Source organism: Rhinopithecus bieti, unplaced genomic scaffold, assembly GCF_001698545.2.
Source record: "Rhinopithecus bieti isolate Rb0 unplaced genomic scaffold, ASM169854v2 scaffold_31787, whole genome shotgun sequence".
Taxonomy (NCBI): Eukaryota; Metazoa; Chordata; class Mammalia; order Primates; family Cercopithecidae; genus Rhinopithecus; species Rhinopithecus bieti.
This window is the reverse complement of record NW_016814655.1, coordinates 5,483,631-5,498,366: the sequence shown is the minus strand read 5'-3', so window position 1 is coordinate 5,498,366 and position 14,736 is coordinate 5,483,631. Positions and strand designations below refer to the sequence as shown.

Below are 14,736 nucleotides of genomic sequence, written 5' to 3'. Positions count from 1 at the left end.
GCTGCACTCCAGCCTGGGTGACAGAGCAAGACTCCGTCTCAAAAAATAAAAATAAAAAATAGTTCTTGAGTTCAATCATGGGATTGGTGGAGTTTTCCTTTATTTAAAATTAATTTTGGGGCTGGACGCAGTGGCTCACGCCTATAATCCCAACACTTTGGGAGGCTGAGGCAAGTGGATCACCTGAGGTCAGGAGTTCGAGACCAACCTGGCCAACATGGTGAAACCCAGTCTCTGTTAAAAATACAAAAAATTAGCCAAATGCGGAGGCACATGCCTGTAATCCCAGCTACTTGGGAGGCTGAGACAGGAGAATTGCTTGAACCCAGGAGACGGATGTTGCAGTGAGCCAAGATCGCTCTATTGCACTCCAGCCTGGGCAACAAGAGTGAAACTCCGTCTCAAAAATAATAACAGGCCGGGCATGGTGGCTCAAGCCTGTAAGCCCAGCACTTTGGGAGGCCGAGATGGGCGGATCACGAGGTCAGGAGATCGAGACCATCCTGGCTAACATGGTGAAACCCCGTCTCTACTAAAAAGACACACACACAAAAAAACTAGCCGGGCGAGGTGGTGGGCGCCTGTGGTCCCAGCTATTTGGGAGGCTGAGGCAGAAGAATGGCATAAACCCGGGAGGCGGAGCTTGCAGTTTGCTGAGATCCGGCCACTGCACTCCAGCCTGGGTGACAGAGCGAGACTCCGTCTCAAAAAAATAATAATAATAATAATAATAATTTTTTGGCATTTATATTACAGTTTAACAGGTTTTTGTTTTGTTTTGTTTTTGAGACTGAGTCTTACTCTGTCACCCAGGCTGGAGTGCAGTGGTGCAAGTGATCCTGGCTCACTGCAACCTCCACCTCCTGGGTTCAAGTGATTCTCATGCCTCAGTTTCCCTAGTAGCTGGGGTCACAGATATTCACCACCACGCCCAGCTAATTTTTGTAGTTTTTTAATAGAGACAGGGTTTCACTATGTTGGCCAGGCTGGTCTTGAACTCCTGACCTCAAGTGATCCGCCCTCCTCAGCCTCCCAAAGTGTTGGGATTACAGGCGTGAGCCACCACGCCTAGCTGACAGTTTTTATAATTATTTTTAATAACTACAACAGTTAAGTCCCTATATAATAGCCAATTGCTTCAAATCTTAAAATCTTCATAATCCTCATCCACTACTTACTAGCTGTGAGAACCTAGACACACACATTAGTTAACTTTCCAGTGGCTCAGTTTTCTCATCTGTAAAGTAGGAATGATAATAATAGCATCCATCTTGTAGGAGCATTATGAGGCCTACGTGAAATAATACCGTAAAGTATTAGTCCCTGGAACTTTGGTAGAGCTCAGTAAGTATTAGCTATTATAACAATGTTCAATATTTTATGGGTCACTAAGTGGCTTAATGTCAACTTATTTCCACTGAAATAAAACAGTTTACAATTCATGCCCACACAACGAGCACTGCAATTATGTAATTACTGGAAGTACAACTTCCAACTTTCATTGAGCCCCTACACTACAACTTAAAATGTGGAACTTACTGTGCCAAAGGTTAACGAAGCTACAGAATAAACATGGTCCATCTTTCTGGGACATCAACTCAAGCGGTAATTGTTATTGCTATTCTACAGATGAGCAAACTGGGGCTTGCAAATTGATCTAACTTGTAAGTTAGAAACTTAAACCCAATCTCTCACAAGTTCCAATAAACTTATTTAACCCATCATGGATTCTTCATATTCTAAACCTGTCAATCACTGTCCTAAGTACTCTCAATCTAGGCTATACTAAACTTACTAGACTAAATTTTAGAAACTTTGTCACCATTCATTCAGTAAGAACCTACTTCTAGAGTACTATTTGCTAAGCACTGCTCTCCCTGCACAAGGAACATTCTACTCACTGGAAACAAACTACTGAATGAAACTCTCAAAGTCTCTTCCCTCAAGAAGTCTGTAGTATATCTCCATCACCCAGCCCAAGGCCTGGCACATAACATTATTCAAGAAATAGTTGTTGAATTAATCTTATGATTATCACTTAACATAAAGAACAGTTTCCAGAACCCTTTCAAAATCTTTTTTTTTTTTTTTTTTTGAGATGGAGTCTCGCTCTGTTGCCCAGGCTGGGGTGCAGGGCACAATCTCGGCTCACTGCAACCTTCGCCTCCTGGGTTCAAGTGATTCTCCTGCCTCAATCTCCTCAATAGCTGGGATTACAGGCACCCACCACCATGCCCGGCTAATTTTTTTATTTCTAATAGAGGTGGAGTTTCACCATGTTGGCCAGGCTGGTCTCGAACTCCTGACCTCAGGTAAACCCGTCTCAGCCCCACAAAATGCTGGGATTATAGGCGTGAGCCACCATGCCCAGCTGTCTTCTGATTTTTGATAAAGACTAATCATACTTGCCTCAGCTTCCTCTCTATTTCTTCCCTTTCTCAAGCAAAAAAAAAGAATTCTAACAATCTACTTTAGCATTAGATCAAATTATACAAATGGATAAGATTATTCCTAAGTGTCAATTTGTATAAATAGATGGCTAAACAAATATGGCATAAATATTTGGTAACTTAGAGAAATAAGAAAGAAAACCTCATACCTCAGAGCAACTCTAGGTTCCTCAGTTCCAACAGATGTGTTACAATTCCTTTCTCCTGTTAAACAAGACTTCCCCAGTCTCCCAGCCTTGTACCTGCAATGCATTGACAACTCGAATTGGATGCTCCTCTCCCAGAGCCTGGATGCAGTGTTGGAATAGACAATTAATATTGTCCTTGATCTTCATCAACTCCTCACCATCAAGAGATTCCAGCTTGCCTTCTAGGTACTCTAAATTCACCTGCCAAGGAAACAAATAAGGGGCAGAATGCATTTTTAGCATAGTGCCTAGAACACATGAGAAGGCAATTTTAGTTACCAGGAAATTCCACAGATGCCACCAACTCTTACCTTCATGAGAAAGAGCTCCTCCCAAAACCGAGGACTGCACTTACTGGGGTCCTCTGTCTGAAACCAGAAGATAAGCACATTCGGCCTTCCCAGCTAACACCAAAAGCATTAAGAATACTATATATAGTCAACCTTAGTTTTCAAAATTAACTTTGAAAATTCTTGGTCATTCTAAACTGCTAGAAGGGGAAAAAGAAGAAGAATATCTCTTCATGTTTTCTTTCCCAAGTGGAAAACTCTGTGCATGGATATATATTCTCTGCACCAAAAGTTAAATAATAGCTCAAAGAACTTCCCTAAAATATTTATCTTCTAGCAAGAAATGAACATAAACATCAGAATAAGTTAGTCACATCACAACATGTCTCCCGTGCATTGGTACAGTGTTGTTTTCAAAACTATTCACATATGTGAAATACAATCCAGTGAGCCAGGAAGGATAGATATTATCACCGTCCTCCCATTTTAGGAAAAGAGTCCACAAAGTTAAGTGACTTACACAAGTGCAGGAGCCAGAATTCAGATCACTTCAGTAATCCTGCGGTGGTTTTTACAGCATGCTGTGTTGACTGCTTCTACTTGCCCTTCATACGCATTTAGTCTTGTGTACAGAGCTTTTAATGTGTTCTAAATTTCTTAATTTAAATTGATCCAAAGAGTAAGCAAAATTATCATGCTAAAATCCAAAATTTCCTAGCAATAATTTTCAAACAAATTCTAGGAAGTCAGAGGCGGCTGGTTAATGGGTAAAATAAGAAAAAGAGAACCTCGGCCAGGCGCGGTGGCTCACGCCTGTAATTCCAGCACTTTGGGAGGCTGAGGTGGGCTGACCACGAGGTCACAAGATCAAGACCATCCTGGTTAACATGATGAAATCCCATCTCTCCTAAAAATACAAAAAATTAGCCGGGCATGGTGGTGGATGCCTGTAGTCCCAGCTACTTGGGAGGCTGAGGCAGGAGAATGGCGTGAATCCAGGAGGCGGAGCTTGCAGTGAGCCGAGATTGTACTGCTGCACTCCAGCCTGGACAACAGAGCGAGACACCATCTCAAAAAAAAAAAAAGAAAAGAAAAGGAGAACCCCTACTTTAAAGAAAGGAGAATGACATAAAATAAGCAGGTCAGGCCAGGCGCGGTGGCTCAAGCCTGTAATCCCAGCACTTTGGGAGGGCCCAGACGGGCGGGATCACGGGTCAGTAGATCGAGACCGTTTTCATCCTGGCTAACATGGGGTGAAACCCTGTCTCTTTACTAAAAATAATTTATTTTGGGCGATTTTGTGTTTGTGCTGGTGTTCCTGTATGTCCCAGCTACCAGGGAGTCTTGAGGCAGGAGAATGCGTAAACCCAGGCATGGCAGAGCTTGCAGTGGCTAGATCGGCCATTCTGCACTTCTTGTCCGGGCGACAGAGCCAGGACTCCGCCTCAAAAAAAAAAGAAAAAAAAACGGCGTCAACAGCCCACACCACCTTTATTTCAGTGGACCTTTTTTTTGAGACAGAGTCGCGCTCTGTCGCCCAGGCTGGAGTGCAGTGGCGCAATCTCCACTCACTGCGACCTCCACCTCCCAGGTTCACACCATTCTCCTGCCTCAGCCTCTCAAGTAGCTGGGACTACAGGCGCCCGCCACCACACTTGGCTAATTTTTTTGTATTTTTAGTAGAGCGAGAGGCAGTCTCAAAAAAGAAACAAAACAAAACCAGCAGCACTTTGGGAGGCCAAGGCAGGGGGATCATCTGAAGTTGGGAGTTCAAGACCAGCCTGACTAACATGGAGTAACCCCATCTGTACTCAAAATACAAAATTAGCCAGGCATGGTGGTACATGCCTGTAATCCCAGCTACTCGGGAGGCTGAGGCAGGAGAATCGCTTGAACCCAGGAGGCAGAGGGTGCGGAAAGCCGAGATCACGCCATTGCACTCCACCCTGGGCAACAAGAGCAAAACTCCATCTCAAAAACAAAAATAAATAAATAAATAATAAAAATAAATAAGTAAATAGGCCAGGCACAGTGGCTCATGCCTGTAATATCAACACTTTGTAGGGCTGAGGCAGGTGGGTCACCTGAGGTCAAGAGTTCAAGACCAACCTGGCCAACATGGTGAAACCCCATCTCTGCTAAAAATACAAAACTGGCTGGGCACAGTGGCTCACACCTGTAATCGCACTACTTTGGGAGGCCGAGGCCGAGACGGCCGGATCACGAGGTTAGGAGATTGAGGCCATCCTGGCTAACACAGTGAAATAAAAAACACAAAAAATTAGCCAGGTGTGGTGGCAGGTGCCACCATTAGTCCCAGCTATTCAGGAGGCAGGAGAATTGCTTGAATCCGGGAGGTGGAGGTTGCAGTGAGCCATGATCATGCCACTGCACTCCAGCCTGGGCAACAGAGCGAGAGGCAGTCTCAAAAAAGAAACAAAACAAAACAAAAATTAGCCAGGCATGGTGGCATGCGCCTGTAATCCCAATTACTTGGGAGGCTAAGGCAGGAAAACTGCTTGAACCCAGGAGGTGGAAGCTGCAGTGAGCCAAGATCATGCCACTGCTCTCCAGCCTGGGCAACAGAGCAAGACACCATCTCAAAATAAATGAATAAATAATTGATTAATTAATTAAAATAAAACAGCATAAAATTACTACCAGTAACTAATGTCATCAGTAGTTAAGTCCTGATCTAATAATAAAATATTAATAATCTCTTCTGGATTTTGTTTTCCTTTTTTTTGAGATGGAGTCTTGCTCTGTCACCCAGGCTGGAGTGCAATGGCATGATCTCAGCTCACTGCAACCTCTGCCTCCTGGGTGCAAGCAATTCTCCTGCCTCAGACTCACATAAATAGCTGGGATTACAGGCATGTATCACCACACCCAGCTAATTTTTGCATTTTTAGTAGAGATGGGGTTTCACCATCTTGGCCAGGCTGGTCTCAAACACCTGACCTCATGTGATCTGCCCCCCTTGGCCTCTCAAACTGCTGGGATTACAGGTGTGAGTCACCACGCCTAGCTTCTTCTGGATTTTTAATTGAGAATGGCATAAAGAAGCAGTTATCTCTGGCCTTCTCACAACGTCCTCATTTAGTGAATTCTTTTTTTAAAATTAATTATTGGTCCAAAATAAATAAATAAATAAATAAAATATTATTTATTTACTTATTTTAGAGACAAGTTCTCACTCTGTCACCCAGGCTGGGTGCAATGGTGCAATTATAGCTAGCTGCTGCCTTGAACTCCTGTGCTCAAGGGATCCTCTCACCTCAGCCTCCTATAGTAGCTAGGAGTAGCTGGTACTAGCTGGAACTACAGATGCATACTACTACACCCACCTAATTTTGTTGTTAGAGATGGGGGTCTCGATATGTTGCCAGAGATGGTCTCAAACTCCTGACCTCAAGCAATCCATGCACCTCAGCCTCCCAGAATAGCTGGGACTACAGGTGTGAGCTACCACACCCAGCCACTTAATGGATTCTATCTATCACTTTCTCTCAAGTCCTGCTTCCTAGCAGGGGTCACAGTTTGACCCTAACACTTCTATAATATCATTGTATTGTCTACAAATGAAACTCAGGGAATTCATGGAACTAGCACTTCCTATCCCCAAAGCTCACTAAATCAGGAGTTATATACACCCAGCTTGCATAACAAAGAAAGAATCCTTTTTTTTTTTTTTTTTTTTGAGACGAGTCTCACTCTGTCGACCAGGCTGGAGTGCAGTGGCCCGATCTCGGCTCACTGCAACCTCCGCCTCCCGTGTTCATGCCATTCTCCTGCCTTAGCCTCCCCAGTAGTTGGGACTACAGGCGCCGGCCACCATGCCTGGTTAATTTTGTGTATCTTTAGTAGAGATGCAGTTTCACCATATTAGCCAGGATGGTCTCAATCTCCTGACCTCATGATTCGCCAGCCTCGGCCTCCCAAAGTGCTGGAATTACAGGCATGAGACACCACTCCTGGCCAAAAGAATCCTAATAGGATCCTAGCACCTACTTATTTTCTCTGTATAGTTGCTTGTACTGGCCTGGGCAATCTTTATTAATCTTCTGCACTCTGTTTCCAAGGCTTGCCAAAGTTAGGTATTTTAGTGGACTGAATTATTTATTCTGAGCCATGGCTTTGCAGTCAGGCACCAGGGTTCAAATCACAGCTCCATCACCTTCCAGAAGAGATCTCAAATAACTTCATCTGTTAAATGAGGGTACTACCAGTGCCCTCACAGAATTCCTGTCAGAATTAGAACTCCTCTATATTTAGTGATACATTTAGAATACTCCAGGCACATAGTAGAAACCCAATACATGGTCTTTTCTTTTCTTTTCTTTTGACATAGGGTCTCACTCTCTTGCCCAGGCTGGAATGCAGTGGCGTGATCACGGCTCACAGTAGCCTTGACCTCCTGGGCTTAAGCAATCCTCTCATTTCAGCCTCCCAAGGAGCTGGGACTACAGGCACATGCCACCACACCTGGATAATTTTTGTATTTTTTTTTTGCAGAGAGGAGGTTTTGCCATGTTGGTCCATGTTGGTCTTGAACCAGCCTGGGCAACATAGCTCAAGAGATCCACCCACTCAGCCTCCCAAAGTGCTAGAATTACAGGCATGAGCCACCACACCCAGCCAGTAATTCTTTTTGTAAGTATTATTCTACTTTATGCATACTACTTATGACCAGAATTTCAGAAGGCAGATACCTCTGTAGCATATCTAATTACTCTTCCCTCATAGGGTATTTTTTTTTTTTTTTTTTTGAGACAGGGTCTCACTCTATTGCCCAGGCTGGAGTGCAGTGGCACAATCTCAACTCACTGCAACCTCCGCCTCCCGGCTTCAAGAGATTCTTGTGCCTCAGCCTCCCGAATAGCTGGGATTACAGAAGTGCACCACCATGCCCAGCTAATTTTTGTATTTTTAGTAGAAACGGGGTTTCATCATGTTGGTCAGGCTGGTCTCGAACTTTGACCTTGTGATCTACCCTCCTCAGCCTCCCAAAGTGCTGGGATTACAGGCGTGAGCTACCGCACCCAGCCCCTGATAGGGTATATTTTACAATATAGGCTTGGACCATGTTCAATCAGTTCTGAAGACCCAAAGAAATCCCCAACCCAATTGCTAATAATTCCTCAGTTATCCCATATAGCTGGAGAATGAGATAGTCCTAAGTAATTATTTCATTTACCAACAACTTGAGATGGAATATAATAATGTATCCTTTAAAAGTATCTGAATTATAGAATTCTAGGTCCAAAAGAAACTTCATGGGACATCTAGGATAAGAGAGTCCTAAGTTAGATCATAAGGAGAGCAAGTCTTTCTTTAAAATATTCAGAAAAGGAGCTTCCCCAGCCTTCCTCCCTCCTTTCAATTGTTTTACCTGGCTCATGGCAACAACCTATAAGGACAACACAATAACAACCTATATTAATTAATACATGATTATAATCTCTACTCTGAGAGCTTTCATTTTTGCCCTCAAACCCTCAAACCATCCCCCAAGGAACCTGAAGGTAGCAGGCAGAGGTAAGGGTATTTCTCATCTTGAACTAAGAAACTAAAAAGTTAAGCTGTACACAACAGGGCTGCAGGCCTTACCATGAAGATCTCATCATACATTAGCACCACTTTTTCCTTCAGTGGTTTTTTGGAGGCTGAAGATTTCCGGAGCAAACCCCCACGTTTCTCTACCTGTGCCATGGTTAGAGAATCTGTGAACAGAAAGTCACATTTTAGAATAGTGAAAATACTCAGTATGATAATACAAATGGCTGATATATGTCATACATTTGTCCAAGCCCATAGAATATACAACACCAAGAGTGAACTATAATGTAAACTGTGGACTTTGGGTGGTAACAATATATGAATGCAAGTTCATCATTTATAACAAATGCCACTCTAGTAGGGGATGCTGTTAATAGAGGAGGCAGTGTATATGTGAAGGAAGCAGACATACGGGATATCTCTGCCCTCTCCTTTCAATTTTGCTGTGAACCTAAAAACAGCTCTAAAAAAAGTAAGTCTTAGAAAAGAAAAGAAAGCCAGTCAGTGCAGAATGCTCTCCAAGGTGCTGGAGTCACTGACATACCACTTAATGAGAAAATGTTTAGGAAAAATAACTGATAAACATCCATGCTACAGAGCTGTACATCTGTCCAACACTCTCCTCCCTGACTAGGTAATGCCAAGGTTTAAATCATTACTTGGCCAACAGCACAACACATTTTACATCCTTAAAATGTGCCAGTGGACAAGGCTCAAAGCAGATCCAAAACCAAACACAAAGGTGTAACTCGCTCCATCTGTAATAGGTCTGGCCATATATTTGAGGTTGATGGAAGGAAGACTGCAAAGCACACACTGCCCACAGACTGATGGTGAAGTTAGATTTCAAATATTGATCGAGCTGGACCATTAAGGCAGGAAGTGTGCTGCAGATTGATGTGCTTCATTGATTTCCCCAAAGTAAGTAGGTCCTCGTCACTGCAAAGTACTTGGCCTTCACTGCCTCATAAATCACGCTGCACTTGACTGTCTTTAGAAATTCCTCTGGAAAGAGACCCAAGGCAGAAAACAGCAGCTAAGAGCCCAAAAAAATATGATTTCAAAATAACTGAATAGAGTAATATACTACTTTCAAATTTAATTGTGTGTGTGTGTGTGTGTATATATATATAAAATACTATTGCAGATCAAACTCCAATGTATTTTTCATTTCTATATAAAAGTAGTTCCATGAATCATGCCCAAATGTTCCCATCTTGCTTTAAGGAATTCTCGTTTTTTTTTTTAAAGGGAAACCCGAAAACCCCCAGGTTTTTCCTGAAAATTTTCACATATTCCCTTCCCCCCCCCGGTTTTTTTTTTTTTTTTTTTTTTTTTTTTTGTTGAGACGGAGTCTCGCTCTGTCACCCAGGCTGGAGTGCTGTGGCCGGATCTCAGCTCACTGCAAGCTCCGCCTCCTGGGTTCACGCCATTCTCCTGCCTCAGCCTCCCAGGTAGCTGGGACTACAGGCGCCGCCACCTCGCCCGGCTAGTTTTTTTGTAGTTTTTAGTAGAGACGGGGTTTCACCGTGTTAGCCAGGATGGTCTCGATCTCCTAACCTCACGATCCGCCCGTCTCAGCCTCCCAAAGTGCTAGGATTATAGGCTTGAGCCACCGCGCCCGGCCAGGTTCTTTTCATTATTAACAAAGTTCCTCTCTTTCCTTTAAATCCTGTGCTCTAGATATGAAACTTAGTCTCATCCAATGACAAGTATGCGGGATAGGGAGGGGCCGGATTTTACTTCCAGACAAATCCAACACAGCAGAACTAATTTTGATCAATGACTTTTGGAAAATATGCACTATCTTTCTGATCAAAATCAAAATTTTGTTTAAGGAAGAGATGCATCCAATAGTACAAAAGATTGTATCTTAGACATTGTCCTTGTCTAACACATATAGCCAAAAGAGGAGATTCATCTTTGAGCATACACTAAAGCACAGGAAACTTCACCAACTAGATATTTTTATTTTATTTTTAGACTTTTTTTTTTTCTTTTTTGAGATGCAGTCTTGTCCTGTCACCCTGGTTGGAGTACAATGGTGCGATCTCAGCTCAGTGAAACCTCCACCTCCCGGGTTCAAGTGATTCTCCTGCCTCAGCCTCCTGAGTAGCTGGGATTACAGGGGCATACTACCACACCTGGCTAATTTTTTGTATCTTTAGTAGAGACAGGGTTTCACCACGTTGGCCAGGCAGCTCTCAAACTCCTGACCTCGTGATCTGCCTACCTCAGGCTCCCAAAGTGCTGGGATTACAGGTGTGAGCCACCGCCCCCAGCCTGACCTAAAATTTTACTAAGAACTATCTCTATCGAGGCTTAACTTAGCCCTCAAATTCTGTTATGGTCCAGAGGGAACTGATAAAAAAAAATAACAATAACAAAAAGAGAAAACTATTTGGGGCAATTAACATTATATTGATAATGGCTTTTCCTTAAAGCATGAAATACAGCCTCCATTCAAAACTTTCTTGTGTCTTTTTAAATATGTTGTCAAGAGGAAGATGTCCTTATTCAGGAAAATAAATTGGAAATCAAGAGATTCCTATCAGAATAAATCAAAAGCAATGCAATTTTTTTTTTTTTGAGACAGAGTCTCGCTCTGTCGCCCAGGCTGGAGTGCAGTGGCTGGATCTCAGCTCACTGCAAGCTCCGCCTCCCAGGTCTAGGCCATTCTCCAGCCTCAGCCTCCCGAGTAGCTGGGACTACAGGCGCCCGCCACCGCGCCCGGCTAGTTTTTTGTATTTTTTTAGTAGAGACGAGGTTTCACCATGTTAGCCAGGCTGGTCTCGATCTCCTGACCTCGTGATCCGCCCGTCTGGGCCTCCCAAAGTGCTGGGATTACAGGCTTGAGCCACCGCGCCCGGCCCAAAAGCAATGCAATTCTAAACTTAGTGGATATGGATCCTGCCTGTGCTCAGCTTCAATCAGTTGATTAGCAGGAAGAGTGGAAACCACAAGTTCTCAGACATGAAAAGTACATGTTTACAAATACCCCTTCTGAGGATTTATAATTGGGTTACAGCTAATCAATGTCCACCCCAAATCTAATAAACTCACTTTCTCTATTTCAGAATCAATACTTTCTAATAAGCAAAGGAAACAGGAGAGGAGGGAAAAACAATTCCAATCCAAACTACCAAATTTCCTAAGAAATTGAATTATTTTCATCATTCTCCTTCCATCTGGAGCAGCAGGAAAATCAGCCAAGGCCTCAACTCATTACTCTCTGTCATCACAGGCAACTGGAATTTACCACCCAAGCTGCCTGAAATGTGACTGGAAACTGACAACATAAAGTCTTCTCCTCCTGCCAGCACTCCTACCCAGGAGTTTCTAAGGTGGTAGACTGGGAAAACTATAGAACTCTAACAAAACTTTTATCTTTGGGTCTCAGAAATTAAACCTATGCTCCTAACTTTGAAAGTAAAAAAATATCAGCCAGGCGCAGTGGCTCACGCCTGTAATCCCAACACTTTGGGAGGCTAAGACGGGTGGATCACCTGAGGTTGGGAGTTCGAGATCAGCCTGACCAACACGGAGAAACCCCATCTCTGCTAAAAATACAAAATTAGCCAGGCATGGTGGTGCATGCCTGTAATCCCAGCCACTCAGGAGGCTGAGGCAGGAGAATCACTTGAACCTGGGAGGTACAGGTTGCAGTGAGCCAAGATCGTGTCACTGCACTCCAGCCTGGGCAACGAGGGAAACTCCATCTCTAAGAAAAAGTAAAATATCTGATTGGTAGAGCAGAAAGTTGCAGCACATCAGTAATGTGAGTATAATCTGTACATTCTCAAGCACTTTTTTCCTATTTCACAACCATCCCCCTCCTTCCCAGAGGAGAGAACCAGCATCAGCTGAGAAGCTGCAAGGCATAATTGAACAAGCAACCAGCAGAAATGAGACTAGAACACAGGTCTCCCAACCAACTTGGCGACACAGACAAGTCATTGTGCCTCTCAGTTCCCTCACAAGTAAAACAAGAGGATTGAACCAGACTATTATCTAATGATTCTCTCAGCATCACTGAAATACTGCAAATATATAAAAAGCACCTAAAGCCCTAGTTCAGGCACTATAAGATTAAAGAGGGGAAACTCCAGACCTGATTCTCTGGGAGCTCATAATCTACTGGCAGAGACAGACACATAAAAACCCATAGTGCAAAGCAAATCATGAGAAATTTATAGAGTAGAAATACAAAGAAAACGCTATGGGATAATAAGGGAGAGAAAAAAACATTCTATGACTATGCTATGACCTCTGTTGATCCAAGCTTTTAAATCCTTCTGGTAAAGAAGCAAATACAGCAAAGGCACAGTAATCCCACAGAAATGTCAGTTTAGGCTTTAAGACTATCTCAGAAATAAGACATAGACAAACTGTAAAAAGAGAATCAGGCGCCTGTAATCCCAGCACTTTGGGAGGCCGAGGCGGGCAGATCACGAGGTCGGGAGATCGAGACCATCCTGGCTAGCATGGTGAAACCCCATCTCTACTAAACAAAATACAAAAAATTAGCCGGGCGTGGTGGCAGGTGCCTGTAGTCCCAGCTACTCGGGAGGCTGAGGCAGGAGAATGGCGTGAACCCAGGAGGTGGAGCTTGCAGTGAGCCGAGATCGTGCCACTGCACTCCAGCCTGGGCGACAGTGCAAGACTCTGTCTCAAAAAAAAAGAATCAGGCAACTTTTCAATACTAATTTCACCTACTATCAAACTTACAAATGGTTTCAAATTCCCTCAACTGTATGGTAAATCAATGAAGGCTTTTATTCCTAAACCTGAAAGACTGTTAGCCACATGAGCTGCTGCCAACTTCTCTCTGGAAGATCCAAGTCATACAACTTTTTTTTATTTTTTGAAACAGAGTCTCACTGTGTCACCCAGGATGGAGTGCAGTGGTGCAATCTCAGCTCACTGCAACCTCCACCACCTGGGTTTAAGTGATTCTCGTGCCTCAGCCTTGTGAGTAGCTGGGACCACAGGTGTGCGTTACCATGCCCAGCTAATTTTTTTTTTTTTTTTCTTTTTTTGAGACAGAGTCTCGCTCTGTCGCCCAGGCTGGAGTGCAGCAGCACCATCTCAGCTTACTGCAAGCTCTGCCTCTCAGGTTCACGCCACCCTCCTGCCTCAGCCTCCCAAGTAGCTGGGACTACAGGCGCCCGACACCACGCCCGAATTTTTTTGTATTTTTAGTAGAGACAGGGTTTCACCATGTTAGCCAGGATGGTCTCGATCTCTTGACCTCGTGATCCGCCCGCCTGAGCCTCCCAAAGTGCTAGGATTACAGGCGTGAGCCACCGTGCCCGGCCTAATTTTTGTATTTTTAGTAGAGACAGGGTTTCACCATATTGGCCAAGCTGGTCTTGAACGCCTGACCTCAAATCTGCCTGCCTCTGTCTCCCAAAGTGCTGAGATTACAGGCGTGATACAACTTTTTAAGATCTGTGTCTTGGGAGTTGGGAGGGAGGGGTCGGAGGAGATCTGTATCTTAAGCAATCCAGCCACACACTTCTTAAATGCACATGATTTCACATCCTTGCAGGATGAAGTTGCCAAATGTTAAGATTTTAAAACCTAAAGCCAAATTCTTCAACTGTCTAATAAGCAAGGAATGCCAGTTATACTTAGCTAGTTGGTTATTCATTTATTTTACTGTCTTCTTGAGCCTAGTGCCAACTCTAGTACCAAAAAATGAAGTTAATAGAAATTCACCCTAATTTCCAGAGTTACCACAGTTAATCTATCAAAAGCCTTAGGTTTGGCAGGGCATGATGGCTGACAACTGTAATCCCACCACTTTGGGAGGCCAAGGCATAGGGATCACCTAAAGTCAGGAGTTGGACACCAGCCTGACCAACATGGTGAAACCCCATCTCTACTAAAAATACAAATTTAGCCAGGTGTGGTGGCGCATGTCTGTAATCCCAACTACTTGGCAGGCTGAGGCAGAGAAATCACTCGAACCCAGGAGACGGAGGTTGCAGTGAGCTGAGATTGTGCCATTGCGCTCTAGCCTGGACAACAAGAGTGAAATTCCATCTAAAAAAAAAAAGCCTTAAGTTTTAGTTCCAAGTCTTCCAAGCATCATTCCATAATGCTAATTTTATTTTTCCTTTCCTGGGCCTCAATTTGCCAATCTGTAGAAGGAAGCAAAGGAACACTCCCTGTGCATTTTCAAATTTAACAGTCCAGAGTTCTAGGGTTCTAGGTTAACTTTTTTTTTTTTTTTTTTTTTTTTTT

The 14,736-nt window shown here is 43.6% G+C and overlaps 1 protein-coding gene across 1 annotated transcript in view; it reads right to left on the bottom strand.

Annotated features, from left to right (window-relative positions):
• Positions 1–14,736, bottom strand: part of ARMH3 (armadillo like helical domain containing 3) — a 234,991-nt gene that overhangs the window by 205,981 nt on the left and 14,274 nt on the right. Inside the window, exons 2-4 of the mRNA XM_017851651.1 lie at positions 8,539–8,651; positions 2,950–3,006; positions 2,693–2,839 (exon numbers count right to left, since the gene is read on the bottom strand). Coding sequence (XP_017707140.1) covers positions 2,693–2,839; positions 2,950–3,006; positions 8,539–8,640 — 306 coding nt within the window. The 5' untranslated portion in view covers positions 8,641–8,651. The remainder of the gene's footprint in view (positions 1–2,692; positions 2,840–2,949; positions 3,007–8,538; positions 8,652–14,736) is intronic.